The sequence below is a fragment of the Lygodium microphyllum genome, chromosome 23, assembly GCF_053477565.2.
Source record: "Lygodium microphyllum isolate KBCC chromosome 23, Lygodium_microphyllum_v1.1.10, whole genome shotgun sequence".
NCBI lineage: Eukaryota > Viridiplantae > Streptophyta > Polypodiopsida > Schizaeales > Lygodiaceae > Lygodium > Lygodium microphyllum.
The window spans coordinates 65493983-65519317 of NC_141157.1; the positions used below are offsets into that span (position 1 = coordinate 65493983).

The following is a 25335-nucleotide window of genomic DNA, read 5'->3' on the forward strand; positions in this document are numbered from 1 at the left end:
AATAATCATGCCATATAATCAACCTTTATTTTCTTTCTCGTCCGAATGAAATGGGCTTGTTTGCTAAACCTACAAATGATAGTCCATATCCCATCATTCCCTATAGGTATCTTAGGAAGCTCAAAAATAAAGTCTATTGCAATGCTCTGCCAAGGCCTATCTAGAATAGGCAAGGGCTACAACAAACATATCATCGTTTACCTATCATGCTTTACCTTCTGCCATACGATGCAAGTCTTAAAAAACTCTTCTACATCATGCCTCAAAGCTGGCCAATAAAAGAAATGCCCCATTGCCTTGACCGTGGCATCAATACCTCTGTGTCTTGCATACGGAGAAGTATGACTTTCAGTGATAACTCTAGGCCTTAACTGCTTTGTGACACACAGTCATCCATGCATAATCACAAATCCATCTCTTACGACAGAGTGTTCATGCCTTTGGCCATTGCAAAGTTAATCTTAAACATCAGCAAAGTCCAAATCAACAACATATTGCTATTTCATGGCATCCAACTCAGTGTAATAAACCATGCTGACGGCTGAAATTTGTGGCTTATGTGACAATGCATCAGCCACAACATTCTTTTTACCATCAATATGTACAATCTGAAAATGAAACACGCAAAGAAAATGTACCCATCTCATATGCTTCTCTAACAAATTTGTCAGCGTCAGAAAGTACCTCAAAATTTAATAGTATGTCTGGACTGTAAAATTAGCCCCCAACAAATAATGTTTCCACATAGACAGTGCATGAATTACAGCCAAGAGCTCTTTCTCATAAACCTGCAAATTCTTTTATGCACCGTGGAGAATTCGGCTCTCATAAGCCACAACTCAGTCATCCTGCATAAGAACACCCCCAATGCTATTACCACATACATCACATTGAACTATGAATGACTTCCTTAGATCAGGCAACACAAGCACAGGATTTGAAGTCATCTTTTCCTTCAACTTTTCAAATGCTGAAATTTCCACTGATGTCCATCTAAATGGCGCATCCTTCTTTGGAGCATTCAAAAATCGGATAAATTGAGGATCCTTTGCCAATTCAGTAAAGCGATCTGCAGTTGTCCTCATCCGATTCTTGAACTGGTCATCAAATTCCTCTTCACTTTGCTGGTCATCAAGCTCCTTATGCCCTAAAGCCCGTGCATCTTGCCCAAAAGTAACATTTCCAGCTGTTGTCAATGGTCTGAGCCTTGTCCAAGGTCAAGCAATGCATTTCCTTCATTCCCAGATGAATATTCATACTATGAGGCATCATCACTGCTTGAGCCCATCTCACTGTATCAAGACATATTGCTGTAATTTCTCAGCTGAGAGTAATTCCATCACTTTCTTCTATGGATGGGTGGTTATTCCCTAATTACAAGTTAGTTACAACAATAACATTTATTACAAAACTGAGAAATGCAAATTAACTTACAATCTTGGACAATGGACACACTGTTAGCCCCAAAACTGACACTTCTTTCAGTATTTATTTAACTTAATTGAAAAAGAAGTTGATGTACAATGGGATTCTCACAATCCCTTTCGCTATTCCAACTCCCCTTGTTGTCCAAAATGACCAGCAAGTCTTCAATCTTATTTGTCCCTTGATTCAGGCAATCAATTGGCCTTCACCCACTTTCATAGAGATGGAAAATGCCCCGAATTCATTGATTTTTTGGTCCCTCCACTTCAATTTGACTAAAAACAGCTTCAGCCTTGTTGAATCCAAGTCTTGGAACTTCCAATTTCTGGCACGCTTCCTGAGGCTGCTGCTAAACCCTGATTTCTGTTGTATATACGCTTCCTGAGGCTGCTGCTAAACCCTGATTTCTGCTGTATATAAGGGCTTACAACAAAGAAATCTAAAATTTTTCAACCTTTGGTAATCTCAATGCTATAATCTTTGGAGCAAGGTTGTAGAAAGGCTGGAAAATGAGAGAGAATACTCAGAAAAGAGAAAATTTAGACTTTCTTTATCATGAAGAATTGAAGAAAATCAATTATTTATTGTTGTTGCCCTATCTCAACAGCTTGTAGATGCAAAGAACTGAAGAAAATCAGTCATTTACTATTGTTACCTTGTCTCGACAACCTGTAGATGCTGTCACCTACTGTTGATTGGTCTTCTCCTACACCTGGCTGCCTTTGAAGGTCCTCCAATGGAGGTATATCAAACCAGCTCTCTCTCTTGCAAGTTGAATGTACTAAAAATGCCTCTCTCGCCTCTAAAGACATTTTTTAGTCTTGCATGGGCATTTTTGGCAAGGGGCAACCTTCCCAAATGGTTTTTCCAATATTATAAATATTAATTTTTAGTCTTTAAATATTGAAAATTAATCTAACAATTATTTCGATGCCCTGAAAAATAATCTAATTGGCCAATAATTAAATTGGCTAGGCAACTTCCATTCAAGAGTGTCTCTACATCATCTTTGACCATCAGATTGGCGTTAGGTACCATTAAACGCCACTTCTCTGGTGTCACAACTAATACTTATGGCTAAATGAATCACCTAGGCCAACAAACTGACACCAAATACCATTAAGTACCTGTGCCACATAACTTATAGTAACTTTTGCCTTTGACATCTCGTGATTTCCTAGAGTCCCGAGCTCGTAAATTTACTCTAAACCCAGTTACACCTCACATGTGCAACATTTACTTAACCATTAATCCACATGTTAAGTGAGGTTTCAAGAATACATGTCCTCATGACAGAATGCTTTGTACGGGGTCTTTTGAGAAAGAGCCATAGTCGAGCACCAGTTGAGGATTTACACACCTCAACCCAAAGGCGCTCAAGAAGCTCTACTACAAACAGCATAGAGCATGGCATTTTCATGACTATCCGGTTCCGACGCTCTACGACTCCATTTTGAGGAGGGAAGTCGGTAGAGGTGAGCTAGCAAGAGATGCCATGCTGGTATAGAAACTCGGAAAACTCATGGCAAATGAACTCACCACCGCTATCACTCCTCATGCAACCAACATGACGACCCGTCTAGTTATGAACTAACAGCACCCAAGTAGAGAAATATGTGAAAGCATCGAACTAATGCTTGAAGAAGTACACACATATATATCTCGAATGATCATCCACTATCAAAAAAAAGAACAGCGCACCATTCAAGGTGGCAATGGATATTAGCCCACAAAGATCAACGTGAATCAATCTAAGAGGCGGCTCAACTCTTTGTGTAGACTACTGAGGGAATGGGATATTGTGCTACTTCCCAAGCTGACATGCTTTACAAACATCTCGAGCTAGCTTCAAGCGAGGAAGACTCTCAACCATCTCAAGGCGAGACAACTAATAAAGAGATGCATTGCCAAGATACCCTAGGCGGAAATGCCAAAGATGCTCACTATTCGCAGGCTCCCAAGATGTGGCTAATGCTTAGAAGCGATGGAGCACGAAGCCCTCGGCTATCGGCTCCCAAAGAAAATGGGTCATGTGGTATAGGCCATTAGGTTGTGTCTCACCGCGAGCAATCATTAAACCATTCATTGAGTCAAGGACCTCGACTGTGGTCGTTGTAATGAAAATTGCTCACCCCAACCGACATAGCTGCTGAGCAGATAACAAGTTCACCCCAAGCTAAGAGACATAGTATACATTATCTAGCGAAGCCAGATTTGAACCCTTATCATTGGCAAAATTTATGCAACCTTGAACTTGGATCTTAACTAAGGAGTTGTTTCCTACGCGGACCTGCCCAGCTACAGGCACTCCGGTACAGAAGATGTTGTTTATAGGAGTCATGTGATCTGTAGCTCCACTGTCAATAATCCAAACAAGCGCTGATGTGCTCAACTATGACGAGTAGGCCTCTACAGTAACCTCGTCGAGAGGCAACTCAGATGTGGACAAGACTCCTATCGAATGTCTCTACGGAGATAATGTGAGCCTCTGCAGACCAGTCAGACAAGCCCTTTGGAGTTAAGAACCTTGTCGACTGAGATGGCTGATCAATGCAGTGTAAGTCTGATCTTCCACTGCCCCTTGCCATCACCATGCCTCCCCCGATAGGGGTTGCTCGATTGAGAGATGGAGGTCTGTGACTTGGGTTTTGGTGCTGTGCCTCTTTTCTTTGATCGACACTCGTCGTCAAAATGGCCATCCTTTTGACAATGTTGACAATATCTATTCTTCTTAGGAACATTATGTCATCCGAGTTTGAGTTGAGACTGGGAGTTTCCTTGCGATTTTCTTACTTGTTTTTTATTTTGATTTTGATTTTGATTTGCAGTTTGATTTTATTTATCTTTCCCTTGCTGCCCCTTCTGAGAATGAGCAACAAGAGCCCCCTCTGAGGGATTATTCAAATGAAATTGATCGAACAGTCCTGCATAACACAACGACTAATACTCAAATTCATAGAATGTGGATAAATTGGCCAAAGAAACCACTTGTTACACAAAATTGAAATATTTGTGCCACAGCTTCTTAAGAAACAATGTGACCTGATCATTAGAGGACTTAGGAGTCCCTGTAGTGGCGAATTCGGCAAGGAGATGCCAATACTCAATCAACTTGACTTTCAAGTCATCCCGGTCAGAGATTTTGAAGTTCTGAAGTTCATGCTCAAGATTTATTCAACAGGCCCTATCCCAAGCTACATAGCAATCAGCCAAATGTGCTCATCACTCTGACACTAAGTCAAAATGCCGAAGCTGAGAATAAAACTCAAGCAATAAGCCCTACATCAGCTCGACAATAGCAGAGGCATTCCTAGTCTTCCATGAGCGGACGACCTCATATGAAACAAGTGCGGGATCGGTTGGGTTCCAACCCCTACACAAGATCCCATAGGTTCTATGAGTCAAGGACATATCTCATCAAGTTCGACTAAATTGTAAAGTTCGATCCGTTAAAACGAGTCTTGTCATTGAATGCATGCTTGGCGAAAGATGAGGTAGAACCATGAGATATCGGGAATGTCGAGTATGAAGGATGTGGAGGATAAGATGCTAATAGTGGTGATGGTGGAGGTGTCTGATAAGAAGGCGGGAGAAAAAGTGGGTAGGTAAAAATAAGTTGTGAGTATCCAATGAGTGCCGATTGATATGGAGGCACTAGAACATAAATGTTTACATAAGGTATCAGTAGAGATGGAGGCATTGGGACACGTAAGCCATGTCCAAATATCAGCTGGGATACAGCACACCAAAGGATTCACTAGATAATGCCATGGAGGCAAACTGTGACACCAACCGATCCACACTCGGGAGAGACTCGGGGAAATGTCCAAGCTGTAATGATCCCGAAAGTGTGTGAGGAAAAGGTGGAACACCACCCAGCTAGAAAGAAATCAGGTCCTAACAGCTGTGCCTAAGTTTGAAGAACCCCCCGATATAATGAATGAAAACATATATGATCCTACATGAGATGCAACATGGGGTGTACTTAATGGAGGTTGAAAGGATATGGCAGTGAAATAAGGTGGGATGGGAGCGAGATTAAATGGATTTGTCATAGGTGTAGATGTGGAAAATAATTTGGATTTTTTTTAATTCATTAAATGCATTAAATTGAAATGATGATGATAAAGATGTATCTACTTTATTTTGACCTTTAAAAATAAAATTGTTTGAAGGAAAAGAAGGGAAAGGAATACTCACAGTTTCATGTTTCAATTGCTTGCTTAGTCTTGAGTTCATAAAGAAATATCTTTCTTCCTCATTACTCATAAACTAGAAATTATTTTGCATACATTCTTCATCATGAAAATCATCCATACCAATAGAAGAAGAAAAATCATCATTAACAGAATTTGAAATGACAAACATGTTAGAGATCATAGCCTGTTTAGGCAGCTGCACAGTCAGCAGCAGCAGTCGGACCAGCAGCTGCAGTCGGACTGTGCAGTCGGACTGCCACGTGGCAGTCCAACTGCTTGCAGCCGTTTTTACCAGGCTGCGCCCTATTTCTGGCGCCCCGTTCTAGGTGATTTTTCGCCTATTTATTGCTGACGTTTTCAGCAGTCTGGGCACTATTCTCTGTCGCAGATTACAGACCGGTGCCGTGCAGATTTCTATCTCTGTTCACAGATTTCAGACAGCAGACAGTGCAGACTGCAGCAGACTTCGAGGTGGACAGCAGGTCGCATCGTCGAGGTGGAGACACGCAGTCCAGCACACTGCGCCCGTGTATATCTTTGTATTCAGCATTCTTTATACAGCAGATCTTCATTGTACACTGTCTCTTTCTCTCCCTTCTCTCTCTGCGTTCTCTCTCTCTCAGTCCTACGCTTCCGCACCGCTGCACTCTGACATGGTATCAGAGCAGTGTTTGAGGGCTGACTGAGCGCAGAATCAACCTGAAAAGGAGTTTCCATCGCGACACAAATTTGCGTTTTTTTTGCGTTTAAGGGCAGACAGGAGGGCTGCGCCTTGGAACAAGGCTGAAACGAGTGTGGGCGCACAGGAAAGGAGTACAGGTGGTGGATTTGCTGCTGTTTACTGCTGTTTGACGCGGAGAAAGTTTGAGTTTTCAACCTAAAAGTGCAGGTTTTGCTTTTTCATCGCCTCCGGCGGGTGAAGAAGCTTCGGGACGCGGAAGAGCCTTAGCAGGCTGAGTTTACTCAGTCAGAGGGGGCTGCTTTTGCGTTTGAGAAGGCATTGCAGGTGAAGATGTCTACAGAGATGGACTTGGAGTTCCAGGCGATTATGGACCGGAAGGTGCCTGTCCTACCGGCTCTTCCTACAGATCAGAAGCTCGACGGCGACAACTACCGCATTTGGCGCGTTATGATGTTGGCCATTCTTGAGTCCTATGATTTGGCAGAGTTGGTACAGGAGGATATTGACCGGCCTTCGGTAAGAGATGAGTCCAAACTCTCTTCCGATGCTCGTGCGGAGCCAGGGCCCAGTCTCATTGGGACAAACTGAATGCCAGGATTCGATCCTTTCTCTTTCTATCATGCACTACAGCCGTGATCGCTCACATCGAGCACTTGACGGTGGCTCGTGAGATATGGCTGGAGCTTGATCAAATGTACAATCGGATGACCCTGATGAAGAGGGTTTCTTTGGAGGTACAGATGCGGACCTTGTCCGTCAATAAGTCTTCTTCGCTAAGGGAACACATTAACAAGCTAAGGCAGCTACAGATGCAGGTTCAGAATGCGGGGAAGCCAATTTCCTCCGAAGACATGGCGATTACACTCTTGTCCCAGTTGCCGCCACGATTCGGTACATTTTACTCTGCCCTTATTGCTTCGGGGCGAGAGTCTACTCTTCGGTGGGAAGAGTTGGTTCCTATGGTCTTGGATCAAGAGGAACAGTTAAAGGGACAGAATGCTTCCAAGACGGAGGCGTTGACAGGTCAAGCCTCTCAGAAGAAGGGGAAGGACCAAAAGAAGAAGAAGGGGGATAACAAGTCCAAGAAGGACAAGGAGAAGGACAAGGACAAAGACTCCACATGCCATATTTGTGGAAAGACTGGCCATTGGAAGAAGGATTGCCCTGACAAAGACTCGAAGGACACCAAGAAGAAGGAAACCAAGGATTCTGGAGTGGTGGCTGCACCCTCATCAGCTGCATTTCTACATCTAGTTGTCATTGAGGACGCTTCACCGAATGCTTCTGATGCTGCACTGGCGGCTCCCCAAGCTCGAGAGTGGATTGTTGATAGTGGTGCCTCACGGCACATGACTCCTTCATCAGATGGTGTTGCCCAGCTGCGCCCTTCACGTGGGCAGGTTCTCATTGGAGACAGCTCTTCAGTTTCTATTGCAGGTCGGGGTAAGATGCAGCTTATTCCGGATGGACGAGGTGGCACCCATACCTCAGAGGTTTTGCATGTACCAGGATTGGGGTACCATCTCCTTTCAGTTCATAAGATTTGCTCCCTTGGTCTTTTGGTGGAGTTTGACAGTTCTACTGTGCGAGTCCTTGATCGTGAATCGAGGAAGGTTCTATCATCAGGATATGAGGAGAACGGCATTTACAAACTGAAGTCTTCCACTGCCCTCTCTACTCTTTTTCTTACCTCACAGTCTCAGTCTGAATTATGGCATGCTCGGTTTGGTCACCTGAACTATGACTATCTTCGGAGGGCGTCACGTGGACAGCTTGTTCGGGGATTGCCGGATATAGTGGTGAGCCAGCAGCCATGTGTCTCCTACATACGGGGGAAGCAGCATAGAGATGCCATTCCCCACACCACTTCGCGGCGGTCTACTTCACCAATGGAGCTAGTATCTACGGATCTATGTGGCCCTATGAGGAATGAGTCCCTGCGTGGGAGCTCGTACTTCATGCTGATCGTGGATGACTACAGCAGGATGACATGGGCCTACTTTTTGGCACTAAAGTCAGAAGCTTTCTCGCACTGCAAGGATTGGCTTCTCTTTGAGGAGAACCGATCAGGCCGGAAGTTGAAGACCTTGCGATCCGACAAGGGAGGTGAATTTGTGTCTAATGAATTTGCTCGGTTTTGTGCAGATAGAGGAATTCACCAGGAGTTTGCCAATACCAATACCCCTCAAGAAAATGGTATTCTAGAACGGAAGAACCGCAGTGTGATCGAGATGGCACGCACCATGATGGAGCACCAACAGACCCCTCAGGTTCTGTGGGCCGAGGCTGTGGCTACTGCAGTCCACATCCTTAATCGATCCCCTACTTCGTCCGTGGAAGGGATGACTCCATTTGAGGCTTATTTTGGGACGAAGCCAGATGTTTCTTACTTTCGGGTCTTTGGGTGTGATGCCTATGTTCACATTCCCAAGGCTCACCGTGACAAATTTGAAGCGGCTTCCCGAAAACAGGTATTTGTTGGCTACAGCTCCCAGTCCCAAGGCTACCGACTGTATGATCCCGTCAAGCGGGATGTATATACTAGCCGTGATGTGCGGTTTGTGGAGGTTCCGGCTTCTTCAACGGGTGAGGAGCATCCCGTTCTTGGAGATCCAGGGGAGAGTTTGGCTCCTTCTACAGTTCCACTGGAGCCTGTGCCGTTTGATTATGATTCTGTTTCTGACACAGAGTCTACTATTCCACCGGATCCTTCTGAGGAGTTACCACCGGTGGACATTCCAGAGTCTTCTACTGATGGAGAACGACGAGGGGAGGTTCGGCCTCCTCCTCGCTGGGCCCGTGACACACTCCGTGATTCAGGGATCGAGGGGGTTCTTGAGGAGTGGGGACCGCAGGATGGTCCGCGGCGGTCACGAAGGCACCAGACGCATTCTTCGGAGCTTGTGTGCTTCAATTATTGTTTGATGTCCCGAGTTATGCAGGATCGAGAGCCCACCTCCGTGAAGGAGGCTTTACAGTCCGCCCCATGGAAGAAAGCTATGGAAGCTGAGTTGGAGGCTATTGAGAGGAATGGCACTTGGTCACTCGTGCCACGCCCCCCGAAGAAGAAGGTGATTGGAGTCAAGTGGGTCTTCAAGACCAAATATCTCAGTGATGGTACTTTGGATAAGCACAAGGCTCGCCTTGTTGCTAAGGGTTTTGCCCAGCGCCCAGGGATTGACTGTCATGACACCTTTGCCCCTACAGCTCGTATGGCAACCATTAGAGCTGTTCTTGCTTTGGCTGGCCATAGGAGATGGCCTGTTTATCAGCTGGATGTGAAGTCGGCCTTCCTGAATGGTGATTTGAAGGAGGAGATCTACGTTGAGCAGCCTCCTGGCTTTGGTTCTTCAGATGGGAAAGTCTACAGGTTGAAGAAGGCCCTGTATGGTCTCAAGCAGGCCCCGCGAGCTTGGAACGAGAAGATTGATTCGTTCCTCCAAACTCAGTTGGGATATCGGCGGTCCAAGGCCGATCCGCAGCTGTATGTTCACACTTCCGAGGAAGGTTGTGTGCTGTTTGTATTATATGTTGATGATTTGATTGTCACAGGTGATGATGCACAGCAGGTCCAGGAGACAAAGTCAGCTTTACATCGGACGTTCGAGATGACGGATTTAGGGCTACTCCATTTCTTTTTAGGCCATGAGATTTATCAGTCTCAGAGGGGGATCTTTCTCTCCTAACAGAGATATGTACAGGAGCTCTTGGTGACTTTTGAGATGGAAGATTGTCGGGCCCTCTCTACTCCTATGGATCCGAACTAGAAGGCCACTTCCCACTCAGCTTCTCCTTTGGCGGATGCTTTCCGCTATCGACAGTTGATAGGGTCCTTGATTTGGCTTCTCAACACGAGGGTTGATCTATGTTTTGCTGTTGGGCTCTTGGCAGGGTTCATGAGTGAACCTAAGACGGTGCATTGGCAGGCTGCTCAGAGGATACTTCGGTATCTGAGGGGGACGTCTGATTTGGGGATTCATTACCCCGCAGGGACAGATGGGTCAGATCTTGTACTTGCAGGTTGGAGCGACTCGGATTGGGCCGGTGACGTGGACCACAGGCGGTCTACAACAGGTTACTGCTTTACTTTGGGTGCAGGTGTTATTTCATGGAGTAGCAAGAAGCAGCCCACGGTAGCCCTTTCATCCACTGAGGCGGAGTATCGGGCCGCATCTTCCACCACATGCGAGGTTGTGTGGCTTCGGAGATTGTTGGAGGAGCTTGGGTGCTCCCAGACTCGTCCTACATTGCTGCGATGTGACAATGAGAGTTGCATTGCCTTGGCAAGGGATCCTGTTTTTCATGCCCGGACGAAGCACATTGAGATCCAGTACCACTTCATCCGAGAAAAGCTTCTGGATGAGACCATCACTGTGGAGTATTGCAAGACGGAGGACAATCTTGCGGATTTGTTTACGAAGGCGCTTCCTCAGGCTCTACTTCGGCAACATTCCAGATCCCTCAGGCTTCTGCCCTGTCCAGGCTCTGAGAGGGGGTGTTAGAGATCATAGCCTGTTTAGGCAGCTGCACAGTCAGCAGCAGCAGTCGGACCAGCAGCTGCAGTCGGACTGTGCAGTCGGACTGCCACGTGGCAGTCCGACTGCCTACAGCCGTTTTTACCAGGCTGCGCCCTATTTCTGGCGCCCCGTTCTAGGTGATTTTTCGCCTATTTATTGCTGACGTTTTCAGCAGTCTGGACACTATTCTCTGTCGCAGATTACAGACCGGTGCCGTGCAGATTTCTGTCTCTGTTCACAGATTTCAGACAGCAGACAGTGCAGACTGCAGCAGACTTCGAGGTGGACAGCAGGTCGCATCGTCGAGATGGAGACACGCAGTCCAGCGCACTGCGCCCGTGTATATCTTTGTATTCAGCATTCTTTATACAGCAGATCTTCATTGTACACTGTCTCTTTCTCTCCCTTCTCTCTCTGCGTTCTCTCTCTCTCAGTCCTACGCTTCCGCACCGCTGCACTCTGACAAAACATACCTACAATGGAGTGTACTCTGTACTAGTTTTTACTAACGGATGGCAAGTTCTAAGTGGAGATTCCACCCTTCATGCATGGTGTATAGATTGGTGCACCGAATCTAAAGGGTGAAATTCAAACTTACCTTATATCTACTACTAGGCTCTGTGTATTAAAATGAGATCGTACTCAACAGTAGTAATCCTGTAAGGTCATGGAACTCCATGGTAGTCCAATGTGTATCCGACCATATTGGGAGCTTGTGAAGCAAGCTGTGAGACCCACTCCAACTCGTTCCTCGATGAATTTAGCTTAAATGAGAGAAGTCAAATCAAGGCCTAGGTTTCTCATAGAGAACTTAGCTCTGATACCATGTGAAGAAAATACCCTAACACAGAAACACAAATAACACCATACGACAAAGCACAGACTAATAGAAGAACACAGTTAGGGTTAGGGTAACTCAGAGACAATGAACATAGAGAATGAATGAAATGATATAACTATTGAATATATAATGCTCATGCAACAAGCACACTATGCAATGAATGAATATTGTATCTCAAACTCTTGTATCTCAAGAATAAGGATAAGGATAATAACCTGGAGAGTGTGTCGTACTCCGAATGGATCCCAAATTGCAGCAAGATAGCCTCCGGATGTCGAACATAAGCAAACGCAACCAAGGAAGGCTGGATCAAATGCAAATAGCAAAGTAGAAGAAAGAAAGACTAAAAAAGTAGGTGAGGAGAGAGAAGAATGCAGCTGAGGAGAGAGAAAACAGCAACAGCAGACTGAGGAGAGAGAAAACAGCAAACACAGGTTGGAGGAGATGATGGTGACAACTAGAGGAGAGTAAAAATCTGCAGGCCGGCAATTGGGGCCTACAAACACAGCAGTATGCTGACATGGCAGACTATACGGCAGCTGGATGACGGACAGCAGCAATCACCTAGCTAAAAACAGCAGCAAACTGACTGACAAAGGGTTGGAAATAGACATCAGATGAATGAAGATTGCAATGGACAGCTTGGACTACGATGTCCTCCGCGAACAGGATATGGGCAGCAAGCTGAAAACACTTGAAACCTACAAAAACGAGATTAGGACAGAATGGAGGGTAACATACTATTTATAGAAAGTTTGGGCCCCCCCAAGTGGATTTGTACTTATGGGATACAGACACTCTCTAGGAACGCATTTCTTTTTAAATAAACAAGGTTTCTTCCTTAATTGAGCATGTTTTGGGGCTGTTAAAGAGAAGCTAATGCATTTTAGCTCAAAGGCACAACCTAGAGCTGGCGATAGCTATAGCAACACCTCCAACAGCTGGGAGGTACCTCTAGAAGTTGGCATTAACTTCTATATGATGGAAACAGGGGCAGCAGCAAGAGTGACCACAATTGAGAGCAGCGGAGTGTCAAGTGATGAGGATGATTATAATTGAGAGAATGCAGTGGTTGCACAATCTGAGAATGAGGCATGTTGATGGATGCCCATGACATGTCCATAAATAGGGAATTTTTGAGCATTTGTCCTACTACTAAAAATAAAATGCCTATAATAATGAAATAAATCTTGTGGGGTTATTTTTGTGGAGCTAAATTAGGACTTAATGCGTGAAAATTGTGTGTTGATGCTGTCTTTCAACTTTGGTAGCTCAATATCCCAGCTGTCCCACCTCATTTACAAGGATAAGGTCAGGGTGTTGGGAAGGCCCTAGCTGGGAAGATTGGTAGCTGCTGAAACACAACTGTTTAGGGTTTCGATTGCCGGAAACATAGGTAGAGACTGCTGCAACTTTTGGATGTTGTGCTGTCCTGCAACACTGGCACATACGCCAACTCTTTATGCTTTACATCAAATCAGTCCCAGAATGTTTTGGAGACTTCAGGTTTTCCAAGCAAGGTGACAGTGCTGCACACTTCCCATCCCTGTGATGTGCATCAGATCACCCCACACAGATGAACTGTTCTAATTTTGTGACACAGGCATATGTTGATGATTCCTTTTTCCTTCCTAGAAATGAACAAGATGAGCTCTCTTGCATAATGAGATCATTGGAAACTTTTGCATTAATTGCAAGCTTGCAAGTTAATTTCAAAGGTGTTCAATTGTTGGCTATGAGAAATTCTTGCTCTCCAAAATCACATGTCCAACTGATGTTCTCAAATTCACTATTGTGTTTTGGCTCGCAACTTGGCTTTATTGAAGAAATTGGCCAGGAGCAAAGTAGCATGGGAGGACTATTTTCTAGCTTCCCATCGCATCCAAATCTCATCCCTATGTTAGAGCCCTCTCTCATGGTGACGAGGGATGGAAATTTCTATCCCCATCCCCGTCCCCAAAACCCATCCCATCATCCATGTTACTATGGCAAGGAGACAACAAAGTAGGATCAAAATGTTGGTTGCATACTAGAAAAAAAAACTTTCTCATATCAAATTCTAGAGTGCATGATGTACTCCCTCATTGGGGTACATGGCATTGAAGACTTTTGAAAATTCGAGCCAATTAACTACCATTTAAGGAGCAGCACTTTAAAAATCAGATTAAAGCATTATGCTACTTTCCTCTCTTATGTGCACTTCTAGACACTTTGGTCAACATGGAATCTTCACAACTTGGGTACCTTAGAGGCTATTGTTTCCTATGACGACATACACTTTGGACAATCTTTGTACCATATCTAACACTCTTGACACTTAAGGATTGGAGAGACCTAAGTATCATCTGTTTTTATTGGCTGCACTGCGACAGTTTTCCATCAGAGAAAAAGAAGCAAGTAAAGCAAAAAATTTGAGAGGAGGAGAGAATGTGTGCACGTGCACACGCATGCATGTGTATGCGTGTTCTCTTTTGCAAAAAGAACCCTAGACAATCATGTTGACAGCCATGATTGTAAATATGAGAACTAAGTCTCAGGAAATTGGATTACAGATCACCAAGAAAAGGATTTGGGCCACTTTAAAGAAAACTTTCCAAGTTTTTCATACTCCATTCGACTAATACAAGATTGGAAGATTGGAAGGTAGAACTTTCCCACATTACCATTGCACAGGGTAATTCCATGTGCAAAGAAAACATTTGTCAAATGCACTACTTGAAGAACCTTTGTTTGCCCAAGAACTTGTTAACACTTGCAAATTGCTAAAATTAAGCATCTAATCTAATACATTGGTAATGTGGTTGACTCAAAGAGTCAAGTGCTTTCTTTTTTGTGTACCTATCATACACATGGTCCTTGCATGCAAAATTGACCTATTTGGAGAAAAATAAGGACTTTATTACAAAACTTCCCACCTATCCTTCCTCTTGATGGAACTAACAAGCTTAACGATTGAAAAAAGTAACACGCCAGGTTGTCATGCTCTTACTCCAAGTCATCACATCAATAAACTTTACATGCATATCTTGCCTCCACCTTGGATAGAGAAGCATGATTTCTTTGAAAACAGATCCTTATTTTTGCCACTTTCAATATTAGATCTAGTACCTATGCTCATATGACTGGGTCAAACAGAGAACTTGATACAAGCTGACTTTACAAATTTTGTTAAAGAAAAAAATCTTTGAAATAACAGAGTCAGTTGACTATCCAACCAACCATGTTCAAAGCCAAACAAATGAAGTAGATTGTGTCACTAGGTGAACCTGGCTAAAATGAACTTAAACTCTTTGTATGGTTGTTGCTCATCTCCTCAAACAGAGTTCTCTCATTATGCATCACATAAAAGCATACCTAAAAGAGGACATGTTTATTTAATTCCTCATTTGGATAACAACCCACAAAACTGTATGATATTGCATAAATTCACATTTGTTTTCTTAGGATATACACAAATATTATTTACCAAGCAAAACTATTGTGCATAAAAAGATCTTGAATTTGACAGACACTACTAGGTCATCAAAAAACTAACATTAACCATTTTTTAAGATTACCCTGCTTTCCTCCAATGAAGGCACGTCAAGAAATGGTGCAAGCTCTTCTGCACAAACTACTCCTCCTTTTGATCTGATGTACTCTCCAATCTACAGAAAAATCCAAGAGCTCTATAATTTATTCACTTGACACAATATTTTTTAAGAGACGTGTAGCCAAGGCATCAAGTGAACAACACTATCTATTGGAGCCACAGGTATCACAACAGACAAAGTTGAAATCTACTTCAGACTAAAAGCCCTAAAACAAATAAAGCCATCCATCAACCTGCTTATAGCAACTGTGGAATATTTTAACTTAAGAACACAAAGATACCTTCAAGGATGCAATTGTAGGCCACAACACATAGCACATTAATAACTTGCACATTGGAAGATGCAGGAACAGATTACCAATTCGCAGAGGTTTACAAACAATAATATGAGTCCAACTTAAGGAGGATATGGCTGTAATATTGATCAAGCTGCAAAAGGAGCTCAAGACAAACTCTAGAGAATAAAGTATTATTTCCTTTGATTGATGGAGCATTTGACAGTTCAAAGGAGGGTCTTGAGGAAGAAAATGTGAGTGCACAATGAGTAGCAAGAACATAGAGAAGAATGAAGCCAATGAAGATGAAGGAACAAAACTAACTTGAAACAAAAGGCTAAATACAATGACAACCTCTGCATATGTGGCTGAACCATGTCCATGAGGGCACTACAAGAAGATTTCCAAGTGATGAAGAGTACTGTGACAAAGATGCTGATTTTGCAACAATGTGAGCAAATCATAGTAACATGAAACGGGTTTTGGGGACGGGAATGGGGACGGGGCCAAGGATTGCCATCCCCTATTACCATGCGAGGGGACTCTAACATGGGGACAAGACTAGGACAGTATGGGAATGGGATGGGACTAGGACAGCAGGAAGCTAGAAAATAGCCACCCCCTATTACTATGGGCCAAATTTACAGCCAAGAGCTTCTCATCCAAATTGTTCTATCAAAGATAGTTACCTTCTCACGAATAACCACCTTTGTCTCACTCTTCCTATTCGACAAAAGGTGCTTAAAGAAAGACTAAAGTTATGAATCTCCTTATGCAAGACATGGAGGAAGGACAACCACTTAAGGTGAGATTGAGTGCTTCAACATTACAAAGATATACACACAACTTCATCGAGGTTTGTCTAGCATATCTAAAATCCAAGTAAAACAGGCAAAAGACTCTAGGATTGTTGCAAGCTCTTTCAATATCTAATGCTCTGAGGAATCTATCACAATGGATTTCATCTCAAGAATTCAAAAATACCTCAAGGTTATGATATTATTTGGGTCATAATTGATAGATTCAACAAGCGGTCACATTATATTCCATGTCATGCAACATTGAAATCCTCACAACCTACAAGACTTTTATTCAACATATCTTCACACTACATGGTACACTTTCTAAAATTATCTCAAATAGAGATTCCAAATTTACAAGTAACTTTTGACATACTTTAATTGAGAACTTGAGAATCACTTTAAAGTTTCTCCTGCTCCTTCAAAGTAATTGGCAAGATAAATGAAGTTTCTAATTGACTTGAGCTTCTTGCTCATTGGAAAATACACAATGCTTTGCACATAAGTTTGCTTAAGCATTACATGGTACAGAAACGAGAGGAAACCATTATTGAAGATTCCCCAAAGTTGAAAAAATAGAACAACTCTTCAAACATAAACAGATTTTTCACGAGGATCAAATTGTTGCAACAAATGTGGAAGTATATGATCAGGCTCAAAGAAAGAAGTGGGGAGAGAGAGAGAGGGAGGAGAGAAAAGACAGAAAAATGTTAAAGACTGCAGTGAATATGTGCTGAGTATGTATAAGGGACTGTGTGAAATATCCAACCACAATCTCCCTCTCAATCTGCACTAAACAAGTGAATGTGACCAGGGGCACAGGCCTGCAATAAATAGGCCAAAATATAATAATAAAATGCAGCAGATCAGCCAATCAAAACTGGCCGATTGCTGGCTGAATTAGCAGACCGCTGGCTGAACTGGCCCATTGCATAGTCCGGCTGCAATAAATGTTAATCACTGCCTAAACTACTGATGACTGCCCAAAACTGCTATCCAACCTCCTCTATACAAGAGGATGCTGCCTAGACTGCCCCAAAAAATCATGCTATCTTGGAGTGATCGAATCTCTAACACCCCCTCTCAAATCCAAAATGTGGCTTAAGGCTAAGGCATCTAGAATGCTGACGAAGAAAAGTCTAAGGAAGTGACTCAATAAACAAATTTGCTACATTATCGTCTATTTTATACTGCTCCACATCAATGCTCCTGTCCAAGATCTTCTCACGAATCCCTAAATTTTAGGGAGTCCCTAGATTTTAGGAGCCTCGAATTGGCCGAAAATGCTAATTCTAAAAAATACAAATGACATTCTAGAAATGGTAAGTTTGTGTTCTGACAATGCTTACTAAATTTAATGTTCCTATTTCTTGACAATTCTCTGCCCTAAAATAAAGGCCAAAAATAAGAAAAGTATACATATACTTGTCACACAAGCTTCTAAGTTTGCATCACTTGTCCCATCATGACACGTGGCTGCACATTTGACTAGTGCTACTCTACTTTTCCTGTTGCACTAAGTCTCCCTTTCTTCTATAAAAATAGCTCATTTCCTCTCATTCTACATAAATTTAAAGTACAAAATTCCCTAGTATATACAAAAGGCCTCAGGTCTCTTGCTCATGAGATCACAATCATCTTGCAATCTCTCCCGTGTACCTCTTTGAGTGTGAGATCTCCGTCCAAACTAGGGCAAGGATCTCCAAAGTAGAGACATGGTGCAACTTGTACCAAGCAATTATGCAATTAATGAGCCCCCATCTATAACAGTGTCCTATAATCTTGAGAACTATAACTAACATCTTCATTGAGGCACTTGTCTAAGACATTCTTGATCAGCAACTCTTCAAAGATGGGGTTGGATCCCCCAAAGTTTCATCATTTAAAGGAGATTTTCCTTGATCCTTAGTAAATCTTGTGTAATAGCGTGTACATGCACTCTTTCATGTTTGTTCTCAAAAGATCACAAGAAGGGACATGTTGAGAGATCATGCCCTGCTTTATTTTAATCATTCCAAAATTTTGTCTAAGACGCCCTAGTCTAGCATAGTGACTCATCTAGAGTGGCATCCCATAATCATCTATATAGATGTATAGATGTCAAGCATGCACTTGCCTCCATATTGTGTTCTTGCCTTCATCATTAAGTTGTGAGAGAGTGGGAGTGTTCTAAGGTAGCAAACTCCTACCAGTTTCCAGCGAAGTGTCTCACTTTCTTCATTTGGATCACCATCTCCAAAGACAAACGAAAAAACCTGAAAGAGCACCAGAAAAGTTTGCCAGCTTATGCTATCTGAATGAAGAAACTAGCTGTTCCATAATAAAAACTCAAGACATCTTGCAGCAGAGTAAACCCTATCAAGTCTATTTGCTGCTAAAAAAACCATGCACTTACAGATTCGAAAAAATTCAAGCCACCTGATTTTATCCTTCTTCTCCGATAATAGTATGGATCCCAATACCTGCATGATAATATTAAACAAAAGATATAATGTCAGGTCTTGTTCTCGTAAACATGTGAAAAGCTTGTGAATCAACCCTAGGAAATATACATTCACAATAAGTTATTGCATGCTCCTGCAACAAGAAGTTATTATGTCAATAGTGCTCCAAAACACCAACCCCCATGCAAACATCTTGTGGAGAAATGCAGTAAGATGATCTTACCAAAATAAATCTGCTGGGCTGATATAGAAGGTAAACCCAGAATTATATGACCTTTGACTTCCTTGATTTCGATTGTCGTTCTCACTACAACAAATCGCATGTACCAAGCGCGCACAGTCAATTAAACCATATCAACCCACACTGTGCTTGAAAGAGAGATTGTCTTCACACATGGATGCAAATGCAAGGTCACATGGCTACTATCACCTTCTTGAAGTCGTAAGAAGCACCATCAATGTACTGTACACTAGCAGAATTGAGGCCAACAAAGTTGTTCCAAAAGTAACTCGTATTAAGTAGTCTCCAACTGCCTGACAAAGCTCACATTAGTAAATTGTATAACAAGGTTTTGCACTATAGATGACTGTATACAATGTACTGGATGGGGCAGAGGGCATCACCTTGAACTTCTCTAGAAAAGGCTCAATTTTAAGTCTAAAAGACTTTGCAGCAAGTGTAGTACGGTAATCTTTTGGAAACACATAGAGGACATCACCTTCATCTGAAACCTGCAACAATACAGATATGGAGCATGCTTCAAAGTTACTAGAAGATCAAACCATTAATCAGATAGAAACACTAAAGAGGAAAAACGAAAAATTAGGTCCGATTTTTCGTTATAGCAAAATATAAGACCCAATAGTCAAGAAACATCACACCACCTGCAACTGCTACCCAAATGTTTTTCCTAAGGATATCAACATGTTAATTGTTAGGACCCTCAAATATGATCCAACACAGTAGCAATAAACCTTTTCAGGACAGGAGGATGTGTGGGGTAGTGTGCCATAATTCAGTTGTTGGTTGACATCCCCTAATACCAGCGAACTAAGCAAGAGGGAATGTCATGTGCATTCTGTTAAAATGCTTGCTGAAGCAGCATGCAGAAATTAGCAAAGAGAAAGCAAGCATGAGCACGATGGCACAAAACAAGCTGAATGCTTATATACAACAGCCCCTGCACAAGATGGTTATATGAACCCTGAATGGATCCTACCCATAAAGGTGGCAAATAAAATAAAATTGGAGACCCAAGAAAAGGGCACAATGGACAAAGCTCTTTGTTAGACATTGATGGACTAGCCCATGTTAGCTGAAAAAGGTGCATTAGCATTAAACCTTTCACTGTGCTCATTAATCAGACCCAAACTCAAATGTACAAATGTGCTTTAGTGTCCCTATAAATATAGTGTGTGCTAGGGTAACTTGTATCCCTTGCATCCTTTTGCATCCCCACTCTCTCTAGTCTGCCCATCATTACCAGCTACTCCCATGTCATTTGAAGGCTGCCCATCATTATCAGCTACTGCCATGTCATTTGAAGGCCGCCCTCACCTACATCTGGTTCCAGCTATTGTTTGAGTTATTGTGTTTTAGTTGTGTTCATACATGCTATGTTTTCTCAATGCAAACCCTGTACTTAATCACATGATATCATAGCCAATGCTCTACTATCCGCCTACTATTGTAGAGGCTTGGTTTATGTGATGTACACAAGCAAGCTACAACACATATCCAACTCACAATGGCTAAGTGTCACAACTCTATAGAAACAGAATTTGTATCCTTTTTCATTAATTTGTCTATATAATGATTTATTAAATTTATTTCCTTTGCACTAATTAGATATAAAGAAAAGTGCATTGGAGCTGGCCACTGATGAGTGGTCACAGGTTATGGTGGACCCACACGGTGGGTTAGAGAAAAGATAGTTCACACTTCCACCTATATGACCCGATTGGGCGCCTGTGACTAGAACTCACGCATATCAGAGTTAGACTCGCACACCGAAAGGATTGATGCCTTGAAGTGTGGGCTAGATCCACCAGAACAGACAGTTACAATCAACAAGATGGCATGATCATGAAATGCTTGTATAATGTGCATGTGTGGGCTGAAAGCTTGAAATGCACATTTCTTTGCATAGGAAAGTCACATGAAGATTCGGATACCATTTTTGCGATGTACACAGAAAAAGCTTTCATATGATACCCATATTGGGGGGGTCCCTAAATTTTAGGAGGTCCCTAAATTTTAGGAGCCTCGAATTAGCCTAAAAATGCTAGTCCTAAAAAATAGGGATGTCATTCTAAAAATAGTAAGTTCTGTACTCTGACTGTGCTTACTAAATTTGGTTGTTTCTATTCTTGACAGTATTCAACCCAAAAAGGAAGGCCATAGAGAAGAGACAAGTGTCAAGACACTTGTCACACAAGTTTCCAAGTGTCCCACCACTTGTCACATCTCATGACATGTGGCTGGACACTTGTCTTGTGCTACTCCACTTTCCCCTTTTGTACTAGCTCTCCCCTCTCCTATAAATAAGAGCTCGTTTTTCTTCATTCAACATCATTTTTCTTTGCTGTAAACTCATGTACAGCACCCACAGATAGCCAGAAACTGGCCCCATCCATCCCCATCATCATCCTCCACTTCTCCATTATCAAATTCCTCCATATTCCCTCTTCTATCACTGTTGTTTTACAAGACATCAAGCCTGTAAATTCATTACAGCACCTCCTTCTTGAGCTCTTTCTTCCATTTTAGCTACAAGAAGCAAGCTCTATCCATGTACTGTTAATCAACGATGGAGAAAGGCTGAATTCCCCTTTTTCTTCTCTCATACTGTAAAGAAATCAGTTCTTATCATTGCATAATAGATAATGCATGTGTGTTTGTACATCTTTGCATGATCTTGTGAGAGTGAGAATTACTTCTTCTCACTCTCAGGTTGATTGTAACTGAGCTCTTCCCTAAGGGACTTGGGTTGAGCAGAAATACATTCCTTCGGGGGGGGTTGCCCATCTTCAACCCTCAATCTTGTCTCTATTACTTTTACATTTTCATGGCTGTAATTTTGTGAGTAATTTTCATTTTCAGCTTTAAGTGTTCATTCTCTTTTATATTAAATCTCGAAAACAAGCAAATATCATAATTGTTAAGCATACTACGTTGTTCGGGGCGTTTACACTAAGACACCTTACCCTTGCAAAGCCATCATGTCTTCTCAAGCTTCTCATTCACTAGAGGCCTTGAGACGGCGTTCTGCTCTCAATGAGGACAATACATCCCCTCCCTAATCTTCATCCACCTCACCAAATGTTGTGCAGAGGTTCAAAGAATTCATGCATAGCAAATACCCGTACTACACTCTTTTGTCTTCTATCCACTCTCCATTAGGAGCTATGCATTAGTCAAAGTCTAATGGTGAGGATGGCCACCTCTCCATCAAGGAGGATATCACAACCAGGCCCAATCCTAGGCTTGTATTCCTTTTGATTTGTATGAAGCGAAACCCTTCTCTGTTGCTCCTCTTCTTATGCAAGGTCCGATCATAAGTTACCATGGAGATCGTGACCGGTATAAGAGAGTGCACAACATAAAGGAAAGTGAACACAAAGTGGATAGAGGAGAAGACTAAAAGAAATATAGGAGAAAGAAGGAACAAACTGACAAAAGATTGAATGGTACAAGGCTACAACAGTCAGCCCCAACACACAACTTAGAATGTCAATGTGGATGCCAGACAAAGGCAAGGGGATGGGACAAAAGAATAAGGAGGGCGTGCTAAATGAACAGAGGATGATGGATGAGTGGAGTGAGGAGGCAGGCTACATATAAATAGACAAACTAAAGCCACAACTAGTATACCAGCTGGCCATGCCCAAAATATGGGCATGTCAGCCCACCCAAATGACAAACATGGTCACCACACAAGAAATGAAATGCACTTGTACACCCTCCACCTAAAGTGTCTAGGACATATAAAATGACAAACAAGCACAATGTCAAAGCTCAAAATGTCCTTGTTTAACTTAGACTAAGGCTCACAAATAGGAGATGACTAGGCATGACAAACATGATTGCTAGCACCCCCTAATATTTAATGTGGCGGGTTTAAGGAGACAAAACAAATCTAGGGGTGGGAGGAGTGTCACTACTAATGAAGTCCGTCGATGATGAACAAGAGTAAGACCTTCTTTCTAGCTGAAAATCTGATCCAACAAGAGGCCACCATAAGCCAATGCAAGTGGAGAGGCCAAGCTATCAAAGGCACCTATAAAGAAATACCCTAAAGGCAAGGCACTCTCTAGCTGAAAAATCTGATCCAACAAGAGGCCACCATAAGCCAATACAAGTGGAGAGACCAAGCTATCAAAGGCACCTATAAAGAAATACCCTAACACAAAAACTCAAATACAATCATACAACAAAGCACAAACTCATAACAAAACGCAATTAGGTTTAGGGTAACTCAAAGACAATGAACACAATGAATCACGAAATGAATGAATCTAAATAGAATACGATGCTCAATGCAGCAAACACACTATGCAATGATAGATACCGAATTCAAACTCCTATGTCTCAAGGATCAGGATAGAGAATCGAGATAATGAGCTAGAGCGTGTATTGTACTGTGGCAAATCCTAGAATGTGGCAAGGCAGCCTCTGAACGTGTCTAGCAGTAGCAAATGCAGTAGAGTGAAGCTGTGGATTAGTGTTAGACAGGCAGAAACAGAGCAAAAAACTGCAAACACAAATGTTGATGACATGGCAATAGTCTAGGTGGCAGTAGATGAGGGCTGCATTTACAGCAGCAAATCAGTCTGGGAAAAAACCCAACGGTGGCTGATGTGGGCAGATAAGTAGAATATATGGCTGTTTTAGCAACTCCGGGATGCATGAAACAAGGTAAACATGTCAGAGTGCAGCAAATGCTGAAGCAAATGAGGGCTATGTTTACAGTAGCAAATCAGATGAGGGGTGCATTTACAGCAACAAATCAGTCTTGGAAAAAACCCAGCTATAGCTGATGTGGGCAGATCAGGGTAACAGCATAGATGATTGTTTATGCGACTCCGAGATGAATGAAACAAGATAAACGTGTCAAAGTGCAGCGAATACGGAAGCATATGGACAAGACTGAAAGACAATGAACAAGAGAGAAGAGGGAGAGAGAAAAGAGACAGAAGAACGCAAAAATCTGCCATCAATGAATGCTGAAATGAAAAAGGTAGATATACATGTGAGAGTGCGCTACGGAAGAGGAAATACGAACACGGAGGGAGAGAGAGAGAGAAAGCAGAAAATAAGGAAGAGAAATCTGCACTGACTGAAATGAATGCTGAATACACTGAAATGGACTGATCAGTCCCTGCACGCAGCCCGAAGCGTCAGTGAGGGCACCAGATCAGGCTGATGATGATGGCAGCACCACCACGGGGGAGGAGTGTCGGAATCTGCAAGAAGACAAGTGACAAAGTGGGGAGGGGGGCTGCCAATAAATAGGCAAAAGGGCAAACCCTAACCCTAACCCTAAAATGGGCGCAAACCCTAAAAATGCCCTAAAATGGGCACCCCACAACAGTGACCAAAAAGTGGCCGGACAGCCAGTGGTGGCTGCCCACTAAAAGAGGCCAAAAAGAAATACACAACCTAAGACAGCCAATCGAGAGTGACTAGCCTCCCCCATCATAACACGTGACAGACATGTCAGAGCTCCTAATGTCCTCGTCTGACCCAGACTGAGGCTCACAGGCAGGAGATGACAAGGCATGACAAACATGACGGCTAACACCCCCTCTCAGATCTTGGATGTGGCTGAAGGCCGAAGAGGAAATAGATCCTGGGGTGGCAAGAGGAATGCCAATGTCGATGAAGTCCGTCGATGTAGACTGCCGCTGAAGGAGCTCCTCACGATCCTGGGAATCCCCCTCTAAAACACTAGGGGCCAGGGAATCCACAGCTGAATCACCGAGATCGTCCCCCTCTGAAAGGGATAGGAGGTACGAGGGAACCACCGGAGGAGAGGGTGGGGGATGGGAAGGAACCTGTGGAATAGAAGGTGCACTAGCGGGAACGGGTGTAGCAATAGACTACCTCGGAGGACCCTGCATCAAAGAAGGGGAATGGAGCCTGTAAAGCCCGCTCTCCTGTCAACCTGTAGATAAGACAGCTCGTGTAAAAGAATCCTCAATAACAACGGCATGCTCGGTGAAGATCACTCGTGTGCCAAGCCTCGTAAGGCCATAAACTGAGAGGAGGGAAAGACCCAAATCCGGAACATGTAGGGCCTGTGAAAAGGAGCTCGAAGGTCGGTCGGTAAACAAAGGCAATGTGCCAACACCACTAATAGGCACCGATAAAATGTCACAGTGACTGAACCCTCTGATGGACGGAGATCCTGTAACAAATCAAGGGGAGTCATATGACTCGAAGCACCACTGTCCACTAACCAAGGCTGCGCAGAAGACACTGTAGCCACGGAAGAAGAAGGATCCTCCTCCAAAGCATGGATATGAAGGAACACTGACTCATGGGTAACAGCTGGTGT

General features: G+C 43.1%; 1 protein-coding gene across 1 annotated transcript in view; it reads right to left on the reverse strand.

Moving 5' to 3' along the window:
* The window catches only part of LOC148016278 (Iron-sulfur cluster biosynthesis family protein), a 123983-nt gene that overhangs the window by 69387 nt on the left and 29261 nt on the right, over positions 1–25335 (reverse strand). Inside the window, exons 2-7 of the mRNA XM_087664763.1 lie at positions 19400–19507; positions 19206–19309; positions 18999–19082; positions 18727–18793; positions 18521–18586; positions 15222–15311 (exon numbers count right to left, since the gene is read on the reverse strand). Of these exons, the coding sequence (XP_087520889.1) occupies positions 15222–15311; positions 18521–18586; positions 18727–18793; positions 18999–19082; positions 19206–19309; positions 19400–19507 (519 nt within the window). The remainder of the gene's footprint in view (positions 1–15221; positions 15312–18520; positions 18587–18726; positions 18794–18998; positions 19083–19205; positions 19310–19399; positions 19508–25335) is intronic.